We start from the raw sequence: 19,111 nt of genomic DNA, 5'->3' as shown, positions 1-19,111 counted from the left end.
ATAAGAGATTGTTCCTACTCTGACCCCCAACCCCAGTCCCAAACGGGAGACACAAGATGCTGAGAGGCAGCTCACTCATTGGGAACTGTGGAGCAGCTGGAGGAAGGAGAGACATGGGGGGTGGCGGTCAGAAGATCTGGTAAAGCAGGCAGGTCAGGGGCTGGCTGGTGGAGCCAGTCTGAGGGCCTGGCTGTTGATGTCACCAGTCTGCAGCCCAGAATGCTGGAACCTCCCTAGGCAGAATGAATTCCAGGACCAGACCCATGAGCCAGTTTCACAAGGCTGAGCCTGGCCTAGGCTGCAAAAGAGCTTGGCAGCAGGGGTCTGCAGGAGTAGAGGTAGGCATCCTCAGCTTGGGAACATGAGGTCAGCCAGACATGGCTGTGGGTAGAAGGGTCTCCCTGCCCCAGCACTCTTTACCCACCCTGTCTGGCAAGAACAAGCCTGTTGTGGGGTCCCTCACACCGATAGTCCCACCAAAGTCTTACCTTTTCATTCCAGTCTTGGTCCTGACATACCCGGACCCCGCCCCTTCGCTAGCGTCGTCCTGGTTCCTAGAAAGGGGAAAGGGGTGTGGCCGGTATCCATTTTCCGCCCCTACCTCCCTGAGACAGCCCCCAGAGGCCAGGCCTCTTCCCCCCACCCCACCCCCAGGGATGGAGCAACCACTCTTCCCCTTCTTCCTAGCAGCTCGGCCCCGCCCTCCCTCCCCTCATAAACCACTTACCCCGCCTGCCCCACACCTTCTATTCGCGCAGCGGCGTCCAGCCCGTGCGCCCGTGCCATCAGTCCCGACCTGTTCCCGCCCGGGTCCTGGGACTCAATACTGCCGTCGCCAACATCGCTGCCAGGTGAGGGGCTCCGACAGTCATCGTGGTGCTGAGCCTCAGCAGTCTGCGCTTTCTAGGGGCCACACGCGCACAGGTCCAGCCCCAGAAAGGAGGAGTGCCGGCCAGCGGGTACCTGTCCGCTGGGCTGGAGAAGCAGCTTTCGCTGGACCCAGCGCCGGCTCCCGGCACCTCCTGTGCCCTGGCCCTCCTGGCAGCCCCATGTAGGGTTTGCCCCAACGTGAGGAATGCCAAGGACCCCAGGTCCCCCATGCCACCCGCCGGTCTTATGGGGAGCCTTGAGTGGGGAGCTTTCTGCAAAGAAATGGGTTCTAGAGGCTGTCCGCGTCGTGGCCCTCTAGACTGAGAAGCCAGCAGGTGGAGGGACCAGGCCCAGGGACACTGAGGTGCACTGGTCTGTGGGGATGCGTCTTGAGGCTGTGACAGGTGTTCATTCAAGGAACTGTGTCCATTTCCTCAGATGGGCCCTTGAGTGGGTTTTTCCTTTGGGCATCCATCTTTTGGATGTGGTTTGGTGGGTGTGAATAAGGAGATGGGGAAGGCTTTTCTCTGCATTATGGGAAGTTTTCTTGGGGTGTCTGAATGGAGTTTTGGGGGAGGGTGTCAGACGGGTCTAGGGGAATTTCTGGGTCAAAGTCAAATTGTTTCAGTCCTCTGGTTGGGATGACTGAATCAACTCACTGGAGAAGGGTTTCTGAGTGGACTAGCTAGGTACAGCTCTGAGTGAGTGATCAGAGCCTCCCCTGCCTCTTCTTCACAGGCACGATGGATGGTCCTCGCTCAGACGTGGGCCGTTGGGGCGGGAACCCCTTGCAACCCCCTACCACACCTTCGCCAGAGCCAGAGCCAGAGCCAGAGCCAGACAGACGCTCTAGAGGAGGAAGAGCCCGGTCCTTCTGGGCTCGCTGCTGTGGCTGCTGCTCACGCAGGAATAGGGGAGATGATGACTGGGGGCCTGAGCCCTCTGGCTCCAGAAGTCGAGGGTCTGGCTCCAGAAGTCGAGGGTCTAGCTCTCGAGACCGAAGACCTGACTCCCGCGGCAGTGGTATAAACGCAGCTGGAGATGGCACCATCCGAGGTGAGGCCAGCTGTTCATCTTGGCTGAGAGCTGAAAGGCCTTAATGGGACCTGAGACTCATCACTAGGGGCATAAGGGAGTTCTGGGTTCCTTGTGGGGGGCTTCACTGACCCAGATATGTGGCCTTGCAGAGGGCATGCTGGTGGTGACTGGTGTGGATTTGCTGAGCTCACGCTCAGACCAGAACCGCAGAGAGCATCACACAGATGAGTATGAGTATGATGAACTGATTGTGCGCCGTGGGCAGCCTTTCCATGTGGTCCTTTTCCTGAACCGGAGCTATGAGTCCTCTGATCGCATTGCCCTTGAGCTGTTCATTGGTGAGTGTGGCCTGGATGGAAGGGCGAAGGCCCTAGATTTGTTGGAGGAGAGGCTGGTATCAGATCAGAGAGATCTTTAGGCTCCTGCCTATCACCCCTCACCCCTGCCAGATAAGGCATATGCAAATGTCATGTATACATGACTTCTTGGGGAGGGTCTTGGTGTTTTAAGTTTTCCCAAGTTTTCTCTCCTCAGGCCTCCAGGGTATCTGTTTCACAATACTTCCTTTCTGGAGTCAGCCTCAGTGTGCCCTTCTTTCTGGGTCTGCTCATTCTACAGAGTGTGGTTGGTTCTCCCCCACACAAACACACTGTATCTATCTGTATCTCTCAATCTCTCTGTCCAACCCTGACTCTCTCTGTATATTTCTGTCCCATGACCCAGGGCAGGTGCCTCTCTCACCGCGTTGCTTGGTGACCGTTGACTGCCCAGGCTAGTGATTATGCAGCTACCGGGGGCGGGCGACTCTTCTTACCCTCTGATTAGAGCCCAACCTTGCCCACCCAGCCTCTAATTTCCCAGATACCCCTACCACCTCCATCAGGGATGCCCTGGGCTCTGGGAGCTGCAGCTCTGGGGAGCAAGTAGGGCTGGCCTTTGGTATGTGGACTGCCCTTTCCTACAGGATAGGGGGATTTGCATCAGCCAGTGTGGCTCTGCTCCTCCAGCCCAGGCACTGGGATTGTCAGGCAGGAAGAGGGTAACAATAGCCCTGGCCTCCCCTCCCTATCTCTAAGTTCAATGTCAGGGGAACAGGTTTGGGATGTTGGACTAGGGCTCTGCCCTAACTCGCAGGCAATCATCGGGCGGACACAGCTACTTTGAGGGAGATTGTCACAGAATGACCCAACTCAGGGACACTCATATATACACACTGGCTCATAGACATTTTGGGTGGGGCTGGGAGAAGTCTAAGCAAGGCCTTACCAGCTAATTGCTAATTTTCCCATTCTAGGTAACAACCCTGAGGTTGGCAAGGGTACCCACGTGATCATCCCAGTAGGCAAGGGGGGCAGTGGGGGCTGGAAGGCCCAGGTGATGAAGGCCAGTGGGCAGAATCTGAATCTTCGAGTTCACACCTCCCCCAATGCCATCATCGGCAAATTTCAATTCACTGTCCGCACACGCTCAGAGGCTGGGGAATTCCAGTTACCCTTTGACCCCCACAACGAGATCTACATCCTCTTCAATCCCTGGTGCCCAGGTAAGCCAGTTGGGGATAGAAGCAGAGGTCGGCAGGAGGGAAAGGCAGGCCAGGGCTTCCTTTTCTAGGATCTGAGTGGATGCCTGGGTACCTGGCCACAGAAAAAGTCAGCCTCCCATTGTCTGTGGAGGGGAACTACGCCCAGTATAGAAATATGACCTGTCTTACCTCTATTGAGGAAGACCCTGGCTAGGACCAACCTTCTCCTACCATCTGTGTTGTGGTCCTTCTGTCCTTCCTGAGAGCAGTTCTGTCAGGCTAGAGTTATACTCTGTTCTTCTATGGTCACGAGATCTGCAGACTTGGCCAAGGGGCAGGTAGGGCCCAGAGAGAGAGTATAGGGATTAAAGTGTGTGTTTTCTGGGGACACAGAGGACATTGTATATGTGGACCATGAGGACTGGCGGCAGGAGTATGTGCTTAATGAATCTGGGAGAATTTACTATGGAACTGAAGCACAGATCGGTGAGCGGACCTGGAACTATGGTCAGGTATGACTGGTTAGGGTCACCTGCAATGAGGGGAGGCAGGTGGAGAAGGGTCCTGGCCCAGTGTCAGAATGTCTCCAGAGTGATCTGTAGCCAACTCTGCCCTCCCTCCTACCAGTTTGACCACGGGGTGCTTGATGCCTGCCTGTACATCCTGGATCGGCGGGGAATGCCATATGGAGGTCGTGGGGATCCAGTCAGTGTCTCCAGGGTCATCTCTGCCATGGTGAGCACCCTCATATCTCTCAGTCTTACACTGTGTCTTCCTACTGCCTTTCTGCACCCTGCCCAGGGTCCTACCCTTGCTGGATTCCTTCACTATCCTCAGGAATGTCCCTGCCTTTGCAAAGGGTATTGCAGGAAGGGGGTCTCCCTCTTCTTCTCTCCCTTGCTTGCTCCCACTACACCCTTCCTTGGCTCCTGTCCCAACTCCTGTGTAATGTAGGGCCAAACCCACAACTTGGCACACCCAGGATTCACATTCCTGTGTCAGAACAGGATAGGAGGGGGTATAGATAGTTCAGGGAAGGGATAGGTGGGGCTCAGGCTAATGTCTAGGTCTTGAGGCATTTAGGGGTGAGGGGTGGTTGCAGGGTCAGGGGCTGGGCTGGGGACCCAGCCAGGTCCTGAGCACCTCCCCCAACTCAGCCCCACCCCATCTTGTCTTGGGCAGGTGAACTCCCTGGATGACAATGGAGTCCTGATTGGGAACTGGTCTGGCGATTACTCTCGAGGCACCAACCCTTCAGCGTGGGTGGGCAGCGTGGAGATCCTGCTTAGCTACCTACGCACTGGCTATTCTGTCCCCTATGGCCAGTGCTGGGTCTTTGCTGGTGTGACCACCACAGGTAGTGAAGGGATCAGGACAGGAGTGACTTGGGTCCTACAAGGAGGAGGGAGGGAAGCTAGTCTCCATCTTCATCTAGCCCAACCCAGTCATGGCTACTACAGCATAGGGTGAAGGCAAAGGTAGATGATAAGCTGCCTTAATTATCATTAATTATGTGAACAACAGAGAGAGGCCTAAGAGAGAGGAAAAAGAAGCCATATGCAGGGTTTGAGCCAGGCAGGTGCCCTGGCTTTCGCTAACCCCAAATGCTCTATAGCCCAAAGGTTCCTGGGCCCTGTGACCCCTGACCATGGTGGTGAATTTCAGCTTGGCAACCTCAGTTGTCCTTTTCCCCCTGATATTGATGACCTGATGCCTTACCTTCCCCCCACCCTCTGCCCCGAATCTCAACCTTGGTTCCTCCACAGTATTGCGATGCCTGGGTCTAGCTACCCGCACTGTCACCAACTTCAACTCTGCACATGACACAGACACGTCCCTCACTATGGACATCTACTTTGATGAGAACATGAAGCCACTTGAGCATCTGAACCATGATTCTGTTTGGTGAGGCTGGGGCTGGGGCTTGACCTCCTATATCTGCTGAGGCTGAGATGTGGAGGGGCAGGCAAGGCCTGGAGCTGGGAGCCCTGCATTGGAGTCTCAGACCCAGCCCTTCCTCCACTACCCAGGAATTTCCATGTGTGGAATGACTGCTGGATGAAGAGGCCAGATCTACCCTCAGGATTTGATGGGTGGCAGGTTGTGGATGCTACACCCCAGGAGACCAGCAGTGGTAAGGCAGGCCTTCCCTGGCTCTCAGACCCCATCCTGGTTCCCTCCCTCCCACTCCACCTGGGTGACAAACTCTAAGTGTCAGTCTGGGACTCAGCCTGAGAACCAAGATCTTCAGCCTCAAAGTTCTTTAAATGGGTTTATCAACTGAATCGCCATGCAACTGTTGGTTTATTTTCATCTTTTTATGTAATTATTTATAATGGCTAGTTTTATTTATAATGTTTAATTTTATTTATTTATAATGACTAATATACTCAGATGGCTCAAAAGCTAAAAGATTCAAGAGTTGTCAGTGTGAGGTTTCCCTCCCCAGGCAAGTCCACTATTCTTGCTTGCTTTTCTCACTTACATATCTGGGAGATAGTTAAAAGACCCTTTTATATATAATTTAATATATATATATATATATATATATATATATATATATACACACACACACACATACATATATAAATATATAAATTCCATATAAATAAATATATTTTATACAAACATATGAACTGAAATATATAAATATATTTATATGCATATAAATATATTTTATATATATATTTTAAATCCTCTATTGGATCTTTATTTTATTTATTTATTTTTATGTGGTGCTGAGGAGTGAACCTAGTGCCTCACATGTGCTAGGCAAGTGCTCCACCACTGAACCACAACCCCAGCCCCAGCTGGAGTAGCTGAAACAATGCCCACTATCTATATAAAAATATATATTTTTGAAAGTTTCCATGATGATTCTGAAGATCACCTAGGTTTAGGATTCACTCCAAGCCCTGTGAGACATGTGGGAAACTGTGGCCCACAGAGGTGAAGGACTTTGAGGGTACAGGACACTAGCTTACCAGGAGAGCACATGCAGTCCCCGACTCACTCTCATTGACACACACTCTCACTTTCTCCAAGTTCCTCTCTGTTTGCTCCATTATTCAGTATAAGCTTTATGTACAGGATGAACAAATAAGACTCAGATAGATTCAAAGAAAACAGCCCCTATAACCCAGCCCTAAGATACAGCCTGGGATCACAAAACCTATCAGCCTTTCCTCTGCAAAAATGAGACCTATTGCACAAACAGATCCCCACCCACTTCCAACCTTGGAATTCCAGCCCAGGAAACCTGGTCTGCCCCTCCAGTTTCTTCCTTCCAGACTCTCCCTTGCCTGGGTCAGATAGCCTTTGCCTGGCCTATCTTCTTTCTCTGGTCCCCTCCAAGATCCCTCCCTCTCAATCATCTATGAAAATGGTACCTCCAATGTTTAGCAATACAGTGGTGCCCACGATGCTGGAGCCAGAACTCAGGCACTGGCAAACCTGAGTTCTGGCCCTGCTCTGAGAAGTGGTGGGGACTCTGGGGCCAGCCAGGCCAGGGCTTGATTCCTCCTTGATCACTTCTCAGATAAGTGATCTTGGGCAGGTGAGTGAGAATCTTGCATCTTTGGGCTTCCATGTTTCTGTGTATAATATGGGGATAGTGTATATCATAGAGGGTAGCTGGGAGGATTCAGTGAGAAATAATGAATCCAAGAGGACTAGCAGCATACCTAGAACATTTGAACACAGTAGCCACTCAATAAATTATTAGCTCCTTCCAGCTGTCTTATGAGATCCTGGCATCTACTTTACCTTGCTGAGCCTGTTTCCCCATCTGTAAAAGGAGGCCAACAGTGTTAGGTGTTGTTAAGATTATTTCCTGTTAGATGCTCTCACTTCCTGTTGGCCTTCTCCTACTGGGCCTCCTGCTGCCAACCCACATCCTCTAGGAAACCCTCTTAAGTATGATAAGGACAGACTCTTTTTTTCCCCCACATGTTCCCCCACTACACCACTTTCCAGTAATGAGCAGAGTGGACTGCAGAGCTGAGGTGTTGTTCTGGATCTTTCTGGAATGGCGATGGTGGTGTCATCACTTTCCCAGAAGAGTCACCATGGCTCTGGGATGGAGGATAGGGAGATTGCCCTGTCCTCTGGGCATCACAGATAATGGGCATTGTTTCAGCCAGCCCAGAGAGGGTGCTGATGACCTGGCTGTGAAGGCAGGCTGTCCACAGGCTTGCCCCCAACCTCCATCTTCCCACAGAGCAGCCTGGGCTGAGGAAAGCTGACTGGCTGCTGTCTTCTTTGTTGTCCCTCCCTTGGTTAGACTGGGTGTTCACTGGCCCTGAGTATTTGGTGAGGATTTTTGGCCCCTTCCAGAGGCTACCAGCCGGGGGTACTGGACTTTGCTGGGTGGGGGGCAAAGGAATTGTGTGTGGCCTCTGCTCAGGGTCTGAGGGTCCCTCTTGGCTTCCTTGGATCCCTCACTTCTGTCCTATCTGATTCCCTAGGCATCTTCTGCTGTGGCCCCTGCTCTGTGGAGTCCATCAAAAATGGCTTAGTCTACATGAAGTACGACACACCCTTCATTTTTGCTGAGGTGAGAGTGAGGTTCCAGGTGCCTCCTCAGGCAGTCCAGAGTGATCAGAGCATTGGCTTCAGTCCTGGATTCTCTGGTCCTGACTTTGCCGTTGACTAACTAGCTGTGTGACCTTGGGCAAGTCACTCATTCTAGAGTCTTAGTTTCCTCAGCTGTAAAAAGGACATAATAATGGCTACCTTACTTCCTGTGCTCAGGATCAAAAGAGATAATGAGTATGAAACTGCTTCCTAAGTTGTAAAGCCAGTGAACAAGTGCAAGGGATTACTGTTATTAATGTCCGAATGTACTGCATGGAGCCTCCCAGGCCAGCTTCTTCCCTACTCTCTAGCCTTGTCTGGCTCAGCTTGGGAAGTCTCCCAGTTGGGCTCTCCCAAGAAGCTTCCACTTTTCAGACTTAACCCTGCCCTGCAGCCCCTGGAACTGATAGAAGGCACTTGGGGTCAGGCCTCCCCTCAGACATTCTGGCTCACTCAGTCCTGCTCATGCCCTCACTCTGCAACAGGTGAACAGTGACAAGGTATATTGGCAGCGGCAGGATGATGGCAGCTTTAAGATTGTGTATGTGGAAGAAAAAGCCATTGGCACGCTCATTGTCACAAAGGCCATCGGCTCCAACATGCGGGAGGACATCACCCACATCTATAAGCACCCAGAAGGTACCATTCCCCACAGACAGTCAGCTCCATGCCAAGTGTTCTACTGAGCGCTCACCACCCAGGCCAAAGCTGCATCTCACCCTTGACCCTTAACCCCTAGGATCAGAAGCAGAGCGGAAGGCAGTGGAGACAGCGGCTGCCCATGGCAGCAAACCCAATGTATATGCCACCCGGGACTCTGCTGAGGATGTGGCCATGCAGGTGGAAGCACAGGATGCAGTGATGGGGCAGGACCTGACAGTCTCCGTGGTGCTGACCAATCGTGGCAGTAGCCGCCGCACTGTGAAGCTGCACCTCTACCTCTCTGTCACCTACTACACTGGTGTCACCGGGTCTACCTTCAAAGAGTCCAAGAAGGAAGTAGCACTGGCACCAGGAGCCTGTAAGTGCTCCTTACCCAGCCCTGCCCCCTAGATAGCCAAACACCAGGGGCTATAGACACAGAGACCCAGAGCAAGGGGGTACACCTCTGGGAAGGCCACATCTGGAGAGTCACGCCTTAGTGACCTGTGCATACCCTCCCCAGCGGAACGTGTGACCATGCCTGTGGCCTACAAGGAATACCGGCCCCACCTTGTGGACCAAGGGGCCATGCTGCTCAATGTCTCTGGCCATGTCAAGGAGAGTGGGCAGGTCCTGGCCAAGCAGCACACCTTCCGTTTGCGTACCCCAGACCTCTCCCTCACAGTGAGTGCAGTTTTGGGGGGCATGAGATGTGATCCGGGAGTGGTGGCATGGGGTTAAAGGAAACTGAAGGAGAAGAGGGGAGAGCGCTGAGCCAGGAACAGGCTGGCCTAATGAGTCTGTCTAGGAGAAAAATGTTAAGGACCAGCTCTGGTCTCCTGGGCCTCCCTCAGTTTCCTTGTCTATGAAAGGGGAACTCATATCTCTGACTCTGTGATAGCCTTGGCTGTAGAGTGGGTTGGAAGTTTCCTCTCTGACTTTTGGGGAGCCTTCTCTCAGGACAGAAACATAGGACTTATGGGGAAGTTTTGATTCTAAGGGTCTTTTCACTGGGGTGTAGCATATAGACTCTGTGTGTTTGGTCAGGGTCTCTGATATGATATGGGCCTCTGTTTTTCTCAGTTACTGGGAGCAGCGGTAGTTGGTCAGGAGTGTGAAGTACAGATTGTCTTCAAGAACCCACTGCCTGTCACCCTCACCAATGTTGTCTTCCGGCTAGAGGGCTCTGGGTTACAGAGACCCAAGGTCCTCAATGTTGGGTAAGTCTGGCCTCTCCTCCTGGCCCCTGCTGCTGCCCTCCATTTTCCCCAGGTTACCCTGAGCCCCAGCTTTGCTTCTTCTCACTATCAGGACTCCACAAAGTCCCCTGGGGCCTAGCAAGTAATCCCTCCCAACTCCAGTTTAGTCCAGTCCAACCAGTGCTTAAGGAGATCTGCTGGCTGCTTTGTGCAGCACTCCAGGGGCCTGACCAGCTCATCAGGGAGCTAAAACACCACGTGGGAATCATCAGTAAGTCATGGCTAACATCTGCCCAGCACTGAAAAGTTGGCCAGGCACTTGCAGGGATATTATCTTATTTGGAGATCAGGAAAGCTCTTTAAAGTGAATTAGAGGATTGTCACATGACTACAAGCAAAGCTGCGGAAACCTAAAGACATGGGTTCAAGTCAGCTCCATTACTTCTGACTAGATAGCCACGGGCAGGTGACAGCTCTTCTAAGCCTCAGTATTCTTGCCTATCAAGTGGGGCTGCCAGTAGCACTTCGTCCTTGGGTTGTTTAGTCTCACATGTGGCACAAACTTACTGCTCGGCATCTAGTCATTTCTATTTTTTGCCATCTTCATTCCTGCTTTATAGACAGGGACACTAGTGGCCATGGCTCACAGGGGACAGACTCTGCTCTCTCCTTTGGAGCATATACTACCCCAAGCTCTTGAGCATGCTGCCTGGTTTGTGCCATAAGAGTGGAGTAGCAGGTCCAAGGGATAGAGCCGCATGCCTCAGGCCCTCACCCAGGCTGAGACTGATCCCTAGGCTCTGGGCCTCGGGAGGGTACACACAGCTCTTGTGTTCTTTGACTTCTGTGTTTATCATCCCTGACACAGACACACGCTGCCCTGCCCCTCCCCAGGAAAAGCACAGAGGGAAAGCAGAGAAGGCCAGAAGCTGACCTTTTAGACTGGCTTTCTGGCAACAGGGACAAGCGTTCCTCTCTTTAGAAAGAGGGCTCCTGAGTGCTGTGAGAGGGCCTGGAGTGAAGCAGGGTATCCCTTCCCACTCTCCCCACCTTTTCCCCTGCTTTCCTCCCCTGCTTTCACCATCAGGCCAACAACAGGAAGGTTGCTACCCTGATCTTTGTCTCAGCCAGGCTCCTGGGAATGCCATGATACATCAAAAAATAGTGTTGTCCTCTTGCCACCCTACCAGGGTTCCTAGCAGCTCAGACAGTGAAGCTTGACACCTGCCTTGCTAGTCCTCCCTGAGACATCTCTCACCCAGACTCACACAGTGATGGAGGGAGTCTCCCCCTGTCCTGAGGCTCCCCAGAGATAGATATCCCTCAGCAGCCCTACCAGACCTTTGACCCATGCCTGCAAGTAAGGAAAGCACCATTCTGCAGAGTATCAGGAGACCTAGCCCCTGTCCCCAGCTGCAGGGCTTGTGTGCATCTCCCCACCATTTGAGGGCCCAGCTTGCCAATAGTTAGATGATGGCTTCTCAAGGCAGGCCCTCCAGGATTTTCTGTGGCTCCTTGGTTGCTGTGAATCCAGAACAGGGCCTCTAGGACTTTTGGGAGCCTTTAGGAGAACATCCCAGGGCTGTTGGTTCAGGTACATTAGATTCCATGACGGGTGTTATTTTACCTCTCATTTGCACATCAAAGGCTGTGGAATGGAACCCCATTATACCAGGAGGCATGCCGCCAAGAATGGTGACTGGCCACTTAATAAACATTCCAGGACTTCCTCCTCCAGTTGACTGTTGTCACATCAAAACAGTCACAGGGAGGCTGGAAGTCTGTTCCAAGCGCTTCTTGGGGATTTTCCCCAGAGTCTGAATCACAGTCTCTAGCACATCCTTAAGAGTGGCCAATTTGGGGGCTGGAGTTATAGCTCAGTAGTACAGCACTTGCCTAGCACTTGTGAGGCACTGGGTTTTATCCTCAGCACCACATAAAAATAAATAAAGGAATTGTGTCCATATACAACTTAAAAAATATTTTAAAAAAAGACTGGCCAATTTCCCTTCTTGGGGAGTAGATTAGACTTTGGGGAAAAGCCTGAAGTCATTTAGAGACTAATAAGGTAAACAAACAAAGGGGTAAGGATGCCCTTTCATTCCAAAATGAAGCACTTAGAAAAGGAGGGGCAGGCTGACTGCATGTGTGCATGCGCACATGTGTGTGTTTTATTTATTTATTTTTTAAATATTTTATTTTTTAGTTGTAGTTGGACACAATACCTTTATTTTATTTATTTTTATGTGGTGCTGAGGATCGAACCCAGGGCCTTGCATGTGCTAGGCAGGTGCTCTACCACTGAGCCACAACCCCAGTCCCCCCACCCCATGTGCGTGTTTTAAATGGCTCTAAACAAAAGTCCAAGAAAAGTTTTTAAAAGTATTTCAACCTCTGGCAACATGGTTGGCTGGGTATACACTGAAGGACAGCCCTCTCCAAAATCTCCTTCTAGTGCCCTTGTTTGGGAGTCAGTCTCATTAGGTCTCATTACCCACACGCAGTTACGAGCACATTCCAGCTTTAGCATCTGACTTGTACTCAGCTTAAACTCAAAAACAGGGGTGTGGCAGAGGCCTCACCTGACACCAAGACCAGGGCAGGGAGGAACTTTGACATTCCCAGAGGAAGCTGGAAGGCAGCTTCTTTTGGAAATAATGCTAGTAAGTGGAATGTAAAAGTTAATTTTTGAAATATTGCAATTCAACTATAGTTAAACAGACATTTTTTAAGAAAAAAAATTTTTGAGACAGGGTCTCACTTTGTTGCCCAGGCTGGTCTGGTACTTGTGGGCTCAACTCATTCTCCTGCCTCAGCCTCCCAAGTAGCTGTGACTATAGGTGCCACAGTTAGACTTTGAAGGCTATTTTGAGCTTAATTTATCTTTAAATTTGTATCAATGGAGAAGTGAGCAAAAAATTAAAAACACAAATTTATACACAGTCAAAACATAACCTACCTGTTGATTTATAAATTGTTAGGCTTCCTATTATTATATTGTATTATATTATTCATTCTTGTTTTCCTCCTTCATGGAGTTCAGAGGCACCTTCAAAGCCATTGATTCCATCACCTCATTTTACATTCACTTCCATTTTATGGGCTAGAAAGTGAAGATCAGAGAAATGAAGTAATTTTTCATAAACCACATAGCTAATTAGTAGTAGAAGGGTAGACCAGCCCAGGGAAACCTCTCAGAAACAGGCTCCAAGCAAAAAGCTTTGCCCTATGGAGAGCTTGTCTCTGGGGTTAGGGATGTTGGCTTATTCCCTTAGGGATGATGATGACTGCACAGGGTCTGACTCCAAAGAGGGAGCACAAGGTAGGCTTGTGTTAAAAGGGGGCCAGAAGCAAGGGTTTAGACAGCGGCAGACGGGACAGGCATGAGCAGATGCCATATATATGCAATCATGTTCAGGGCATAAAATGCAAAATGTAAATTGCTGGAGGAACTCAGAGAAGGTCGAGGTTCTCTTTCCTAGCAGCTGGAAGTACTCGGGAGCCTCAGTGAAGAGGTGGTATGAGCTGAGCCTTGGAGGAAGAACAGGGGTGGGGAGCCAGTGCTAAGAGCTCATGCCACGCAAGGCAAATGCTGCAGAGCAGGACAGTGAAGGTGAGCTGGGAAAGGGAGGTTCAGTGACACCAGTGCACAGGAGCAATGTTGTGAGATGGTGTGGCTGTATAGGTAAGAGGTGATGAATCAGAGAGAAGCTGTGTGTCAGGTTGGGGAGCTGGGATCTCATTCTTTAAGGAAGCCAAGTTATTGAAGGACTTAGTATACCTCTGGTTGGCAGCATAGAATGGAAAAGCAATATGGGAGACAGGAGGGCAGTGAAATTGGTGAAATCATGAAGATTGGTGAAATCATGACTCCCAGAGAGGTAGCCTGATAATAGATTTTCAGAGGTCCATGAAGAAGGGAAGACATTATAGTGTGTATGTGTGTATGTGTGTGTGTATGCACACACCTCCCCACATATAACACAGACTCACAAACATGGTGGTGCATGTCAGATTAAAGATGCCAACTGTCTTGGGTAGGCTTTTCCTTTTGTTCTAAGACAACATTTTTCTAATGGGCGCTTTTTTCTTTGGAAAGATGATTGAAAGATGAGAATAATTAATTCTCTTCTTTTCCCCCAGTACTGGGGATTGGACCCAGGGCCTGTGCATGCTAGGTAAACACTCCACTACTGAGCTAAATTCCAACTCTTTTTTTTTTTAAGAGAGAGAATTTTAATATTTATTTTTTAGTTTTCGGTGGACACAACATCTTTGTTTGTATGTGGTGCTGAGGATCAAACCTGGGCCGCATGCATGCCTGGTGAGCGTACTACCGCTTGAGCCACATCCCCAGCCCTCCAACTCTTTTTGTTTTGATATAGTCTCAAAATAGTAGCCCAGGCTAGCCTTCAATTTGCCATTGTTTTGCTTCAACCTCATAAGAAGCTGGGATTACAGGCCTATACCACCACACCCAGCAATTAATTTTCTTTAATACTTTTCTGGCAAAACCTAAAGCATTTGGCAATACTGTGTTGGGCTCCAAAATCTTATTTTGAAGGTTTTTTGTTTGTTTGTTTGTTTGTTTGTTTGTTTGTTTTGGTCTTTGAAACCCTAGTGAGATGGGAATGGTCTGGTGGTTAGGGCAGGAGCCATGGTGATGGACAAGAGGGGGCTGTGAGCTGTCTCTGGGGTGGCATCGCAGTCTTTGTCCAGGGGTGGATGTGGGAGCAGGCAGGGAGGAGTCCCCAATGATGGGGAGATTTTTAGTTCAGGCAGCTGGGCGTGAGGCTGCTGATCTGGCTATGTGGAGGCGGTCCTGGGGCTCAGTCTTTGCCCTGGTTGTGGGTGTGGAGATTCCATCTGAACCCAGAAATGCCTGAGTGGCTCCACCTGTTGCTCCTTCCTTACTGATTGCCCTTCCATTCTTCCCTGAGTTACTCTAGACCTATGACCTTGTCTCTGCCCACAGGGACATCGGGGGCAATGAGACAGTGACACTGCGCCAGACGTTTGTGCCCGTGCGACCAGGCCCCCGCCAGCTCATTGCCAGTTTGGACAGCCCACAGCTCTCCCAGGTGCATGGTGTCATCCAGGTGGATGTGGCCCCAGCCTCTGGGGGCATGAATTTCTCAGATGCTGGAGGTGACAATCGCTCAGGAGAGACCATTCCTATGGCATCTCGAGGTGGAGCTTAGCCCTGGACCAGGAACAATGGGACTGGAATCAGATGAGCAAGGACACTGCCCAAGATGGGGACCCACCACAGAATAGCTCTCCAGGAGCTCAGGTGGGAAGGCTGGGGCACTTGGGGAGAGAGCCAATCTTCACCTGCATTGGGTGGCACAGATGATAATAAACTTTTTTAATGAAGCTGCTGTTCTGTCCATCTGTGAGTCCATGCCAGGTCAAGGTGTGTGGGGCTACAATATTTGCAGGGGATGCATGTGCACCTGGTCCTGAGACTCATGGCTGGCAATGATGGTGCCAGCTCAGCCACCCTTGAATAGAGCCTGCCAAGGGTCAAACAGCCTCCCTAACTCCCCCACCCAGGGGCTGCCTCTGACCAGAAATCTAGGAAGCCCCCTCAGGTAGGGCTGGACTGCCTGCTGACCACAGTACCCACTGTGGGAGAAAAGAACCTACATTTTCTTTTATAGACACATGTTGGAGGTAGACATAAGGTAGAGTACTCTCTGAGCAGCAAAATACACCTCCAAATACTTATTTTCAAAAATACTCAGATCTAAGAATTTTTGCAAAAGTGATATATGTTCAGTTTTGAAAGTTAAGAAAATATAGAGCTGGGATACAGTGGCTCACACTTATAATCCTAGTTATTTGGGAGGCTATAGCAAAAGGCTCTCAAGTTCAGAGCCAGTCTTGGCAACTTAGTGAGATCCTTTCTCAAAATTTAAAAATAAAAATGTTTTAAGGGCTGGAATGTAGCTCAGAGGCACACTACTTGCCTAGCATATGTGAGACCCTGGGTTCAATACCCAGTACTGAGGGAGCAGGAAAAAGGAATAAGAAGAGGATAAGGAAAAGAAAAGAGAAAGAAGAATTGTAAAGAAAATAATAGTTGGGCATTACAGTGCTCACTTGTAATTCTAGCTTCTCTGGAGGCTGAGGCAGGAGAACCACAAGTTTGAGGCCAGCCTCAGAAACTTAATAAGACCCTGACTCAAAAATAAATAAATAAATAAATAAAAAGAAAGCAAAAGAGCTGAGAATGCAACTCAATGGTAGAGTACCCCTGGGTTCTCTACCAGTGCCACCAAAAAAAAAAAAAAAAAAAAGATGAAGATTGAATAATAATAACTCTTAGCATCATTGCTTCATATATTACTTCCCTCTATATAACCTATGTTGAACATTTTCTCACAGTAATAAGTATTCTTTGAAAAATAATTTTTAAAGACTGGAGAGTGTCTTGCTCCCAGTCCACCTACCTGGTCTTCCTGAGTCTCAGTGCAGTCTTTCTTGGTCTCCTTAGCTGCTACTTCCTCCTCTGATCATCATTGGGGTGCTGGAGCGACTCAGGGTTTCCCCAAGTGCTTTCTCTTATCCAATTACATCTGCCTACATGATCTCAGCTAGACTTATGGTTTTTAGAATTTTTATTTTTGGTACCAGGAATTGAACACAGGGGAACTTTATCACTGAGCTACATTCCCAGCCCTTTTTATATTTTTTATTTTGAGACAGGGTCTCACTAAGTTGCTGAGGCTGGCCTTGAAATTTCAATCTTCCTGCCTCAGCCTCCTTAGCAGCTACGATTACAGGCATGCACCATAATGCCAGAATCATCTAGTGATTTTTAAAAACCATGTATCACCAATCCTACTCTTTTCTTCAAACCCCCTGAAACTTATACATCTACCACCTTCTCAACATCTCTATGGATGCCTGATAGACACTTCACGTGTAACATGGCCTCCCTCCAACATATCCTCTTCAGAGGCTGCAGCTCCAACTTTTCCAAACTTCTCGGGTTCAAGATCTTGGACTTATTCTTGATTCCTTTCTTTTTCTCATATCCCACATCCATTCTGTCAGCAAATCTTGATGGTTCTGTCTTCCACGGATGAGTCCAAAATCTGACTGCTCCATTTACCCCTACAATGTCCACCCTGCCAGAGCTGCCTTCATCTCTCACCTGGATCACTACCTCAGGTTCTCAATTATCCCTCTAGCTTCCACACTTGCTCTTTCATACTCCACTTATCACACAGCAGCCAGAAAGAGCAGGTGAATCTGATCATGTCAATCCTCTGCTCAAAACCTTCTACTGGCTTTACCCAAAGCTAGAGTCCTTATAATGGTCTGTTCCTGCTTTCTTTCCTCCAGGCTCAGTCTACCCCAGGCTACTGGCCCTTTTGTTTCCCTTCAGTGCTAGGCCTGCTTCAGGGCCCCTGAGCAGCCATATCCTCTGTATGAGATGTTCTTCCCAAGATATCTATGGCTTGCTTCCTCATCTCCTTTAAGTCTTAGCCATAACCATCTTGGTTATGTCTTCCTTACATTCTACTTTTAAATTGCAATATCCTCCACACTCCCTATCCATCTTCATGCTTTATCCTCCCCCATAGCTTATATTACCATCTGACATTCTATATGTTTAATTCTTTGCATTATCAAATTCTCTTTTCTGGGTCTATCCATCATACTCCAAGCCTCCATCATCCCTGACTTGGAAAATCACACCAGCCTGTTCACTGGCCTTCCCCTATCCTGTCTATTCTCAGCTTGGCAGTCAGAGGGGTGCTTTTATATTGGTGAGGTCATGTCACTGATCCACTCACCTCCCTCAGTGGTTCCTCACCTTGTGCAGATCAGCAGCCAGAAATCTCCCTGAAATCCTCAGGGTCCTGCAAGAATGGCCCAACTTCTCTTCTGATGTCACCTCATCCTGTCACTTGTTCCACCTCTCTTGGTGTTTCTGGAGCCTTAGGCCTCCTCCCACCTCATGTCATTTCCCTTACCTGGGACACTCTTCTCCATATATAAGTATAGCCAGTGCCCTCCCCTCCTTTAGGGTCTTTCCTTTAAGATTGCTACCTTAGTAAGGCCTTCTATAGCCATCCCATTTTAAATGCAGACCCCTCCCCTCTTACTACCATCCCCCCCAAAGCATTTATCCCCATCCAACACAATAAATAAATCATTTAACCATGCATGTTTATTGCATCTCCCATTCCCCAACTAAAATATAAATTCCACAGGAGTAGTGATTTTTGTCTGATTTATTCTCCTATATCTATGGACATTGGTAATAGATATGTCCATTAAATACTTTTTTTTTTTTACTTGCTGAGTAAATAAGAATGTAGGTACTAATCTATATATATGTCATATAATCTTTACAATAACCTCATCAAGTAAGATATATTATTATTCACATTCCACAGATAAAGAAACCGAGGCAAATAAGTTAGGTAATGTGTCAAAAATCATTTAGCAGTCTAGACTAGAACTGGAGTCACAGCCTATATTCTATCTCAAACTGAAAGTGGTCCACATAGCTCTTACTTCTACTTCAAATTGTTCTTCCCCTAGATTTCTCCTATCTCAATGGTGTTCTAATGACCCAGTTGTTCAAGCCCCAAATTTACAAGTCAAACCTTTTTCCCCTTTTATTACTTTTTTTGTTACTGTAACAAATTTTTAATTTTTTAAAATTTTTAAAATTTTTTTCATATCTTCATACATGTATTTTGTATAATGATGAGGGTCTCATTCTACCCTTTCTCCCTCCCTTTCCCTCCCACCCCTATTCCCTATTTAGAGGTAATCTTCCTCTCTTACTCTCCCTCCCAACCCCATTTTGAGTCACCCCCTTTATATCAGAGAAGACATTCGGCATTTGTTTTTTTGGGATTGGCTAACTTCATTTAGCATAATCTTCTCTAATGCCATCCATTTCCCTGAAAATGCCATGATCTTATTCTTTTTTATTGCTGAGTAATATTCCATTGTGTATAAATGCCACATTTTTTTTTATTCATTCATCCACTGAAGGACATCTAGATTGGTTCCACAGTTTAGCTATTGTGAATTGGGCTGCTATAAACATTGATGTGGCTGTGTCCCTGTAGTATGCTATTTTTAGGTCGTTTGGGTATAGTCCGAGAAGAGGAATAGCTGGGTCAAATGGTGGTTCCATCCCCAGCTTTCTAAGGAATCTCCATACTGCTTTCCAAATTGACTGCACCAATTTGCAGTCCCACCAGCAGTGGATGAGTGTACCTTTTTCCCCGAA

General features: G+C 48.8%; 1 protein-coding gene across 1 annotated transcript; it reads left to right on the top strand.

Moving 5' to 3' along the window:
* The first annotated feature begins 1,613 nt into the window (after window positions 1–1,613).
* Window positions 1,614–15,047, top strand: Tgm1 (transglutaminase 1). The gene is made up of 14 exons (XM_026406104.2): window positions 1,614–1,926; window positions 2,058–2,246; window positions 3,203–3,451; window positions 3,824–3,942; window positions 4,058–4,165; window positions 4,613–4,787; window positions 5,197–5,335; window positions 5,461–5,564; window positions 7,897–7,985; window positions 8,491–8,644; window positions 8,745–9,026; window positions 9,171–9,331; window positions 9,731–9,867; window positions 14,822–15,047. Exons 1-14 carry the CDS (start codon window positions 1,614–1,616, stop codon window positions 15,045–15,047), a joined length of 2,445 nt encoding a protein of 814 aa, XP_026261889.1.
* The last annotated feature ends 4,064 nt before the right edge of the window (window positions 15,048–19,111 follow it).

This window comes from Urocitellus parryii, chromosome 6, assembly GCF_045843805.1.
Source record: "Urocitellus parryii isolate mUroPar1 chromosome 6, mUroPar1.hap1, whole genome shotgun sequence".
In the NCBI taxonomy this organism is placed as follows: domain Eukaryota; kingdom Metazoa; phylum Chordata; class Mammalia; order Rodentia; family Sciuridae; genus Urocitellus; species Urocitellus parryii.
Note: the sequence above shows the minus strand (reverse complement) of the source record. Positions and strands in the feature narration are given on the sequence as shown.

Bases quoted from the DNA above. Each gene is read 5' to 3' on its own strand.
- Tgm1 (XM_026406104.2), top strand. From the start codon at position 1,614: ATGGATGGTCCTCGCTCAGACGTGGGCCGTTGGGGCGGGAACCCCTTG. The intron at 4,166-4,612 runs GTGAGCACCCTC...TGTCTTGGGCAG, and splicing joins CCAGGGTCATCTCTGCCATG to GTGAACTCCCTGGATGACAA. The intron at 8,645-8,744 runs GTACCATTCCCC...CTTAACCCCTAG, and splicing joins CATCTATAAGCACCCAGAAG to GATCAGAAGCAGAGCGGAAG.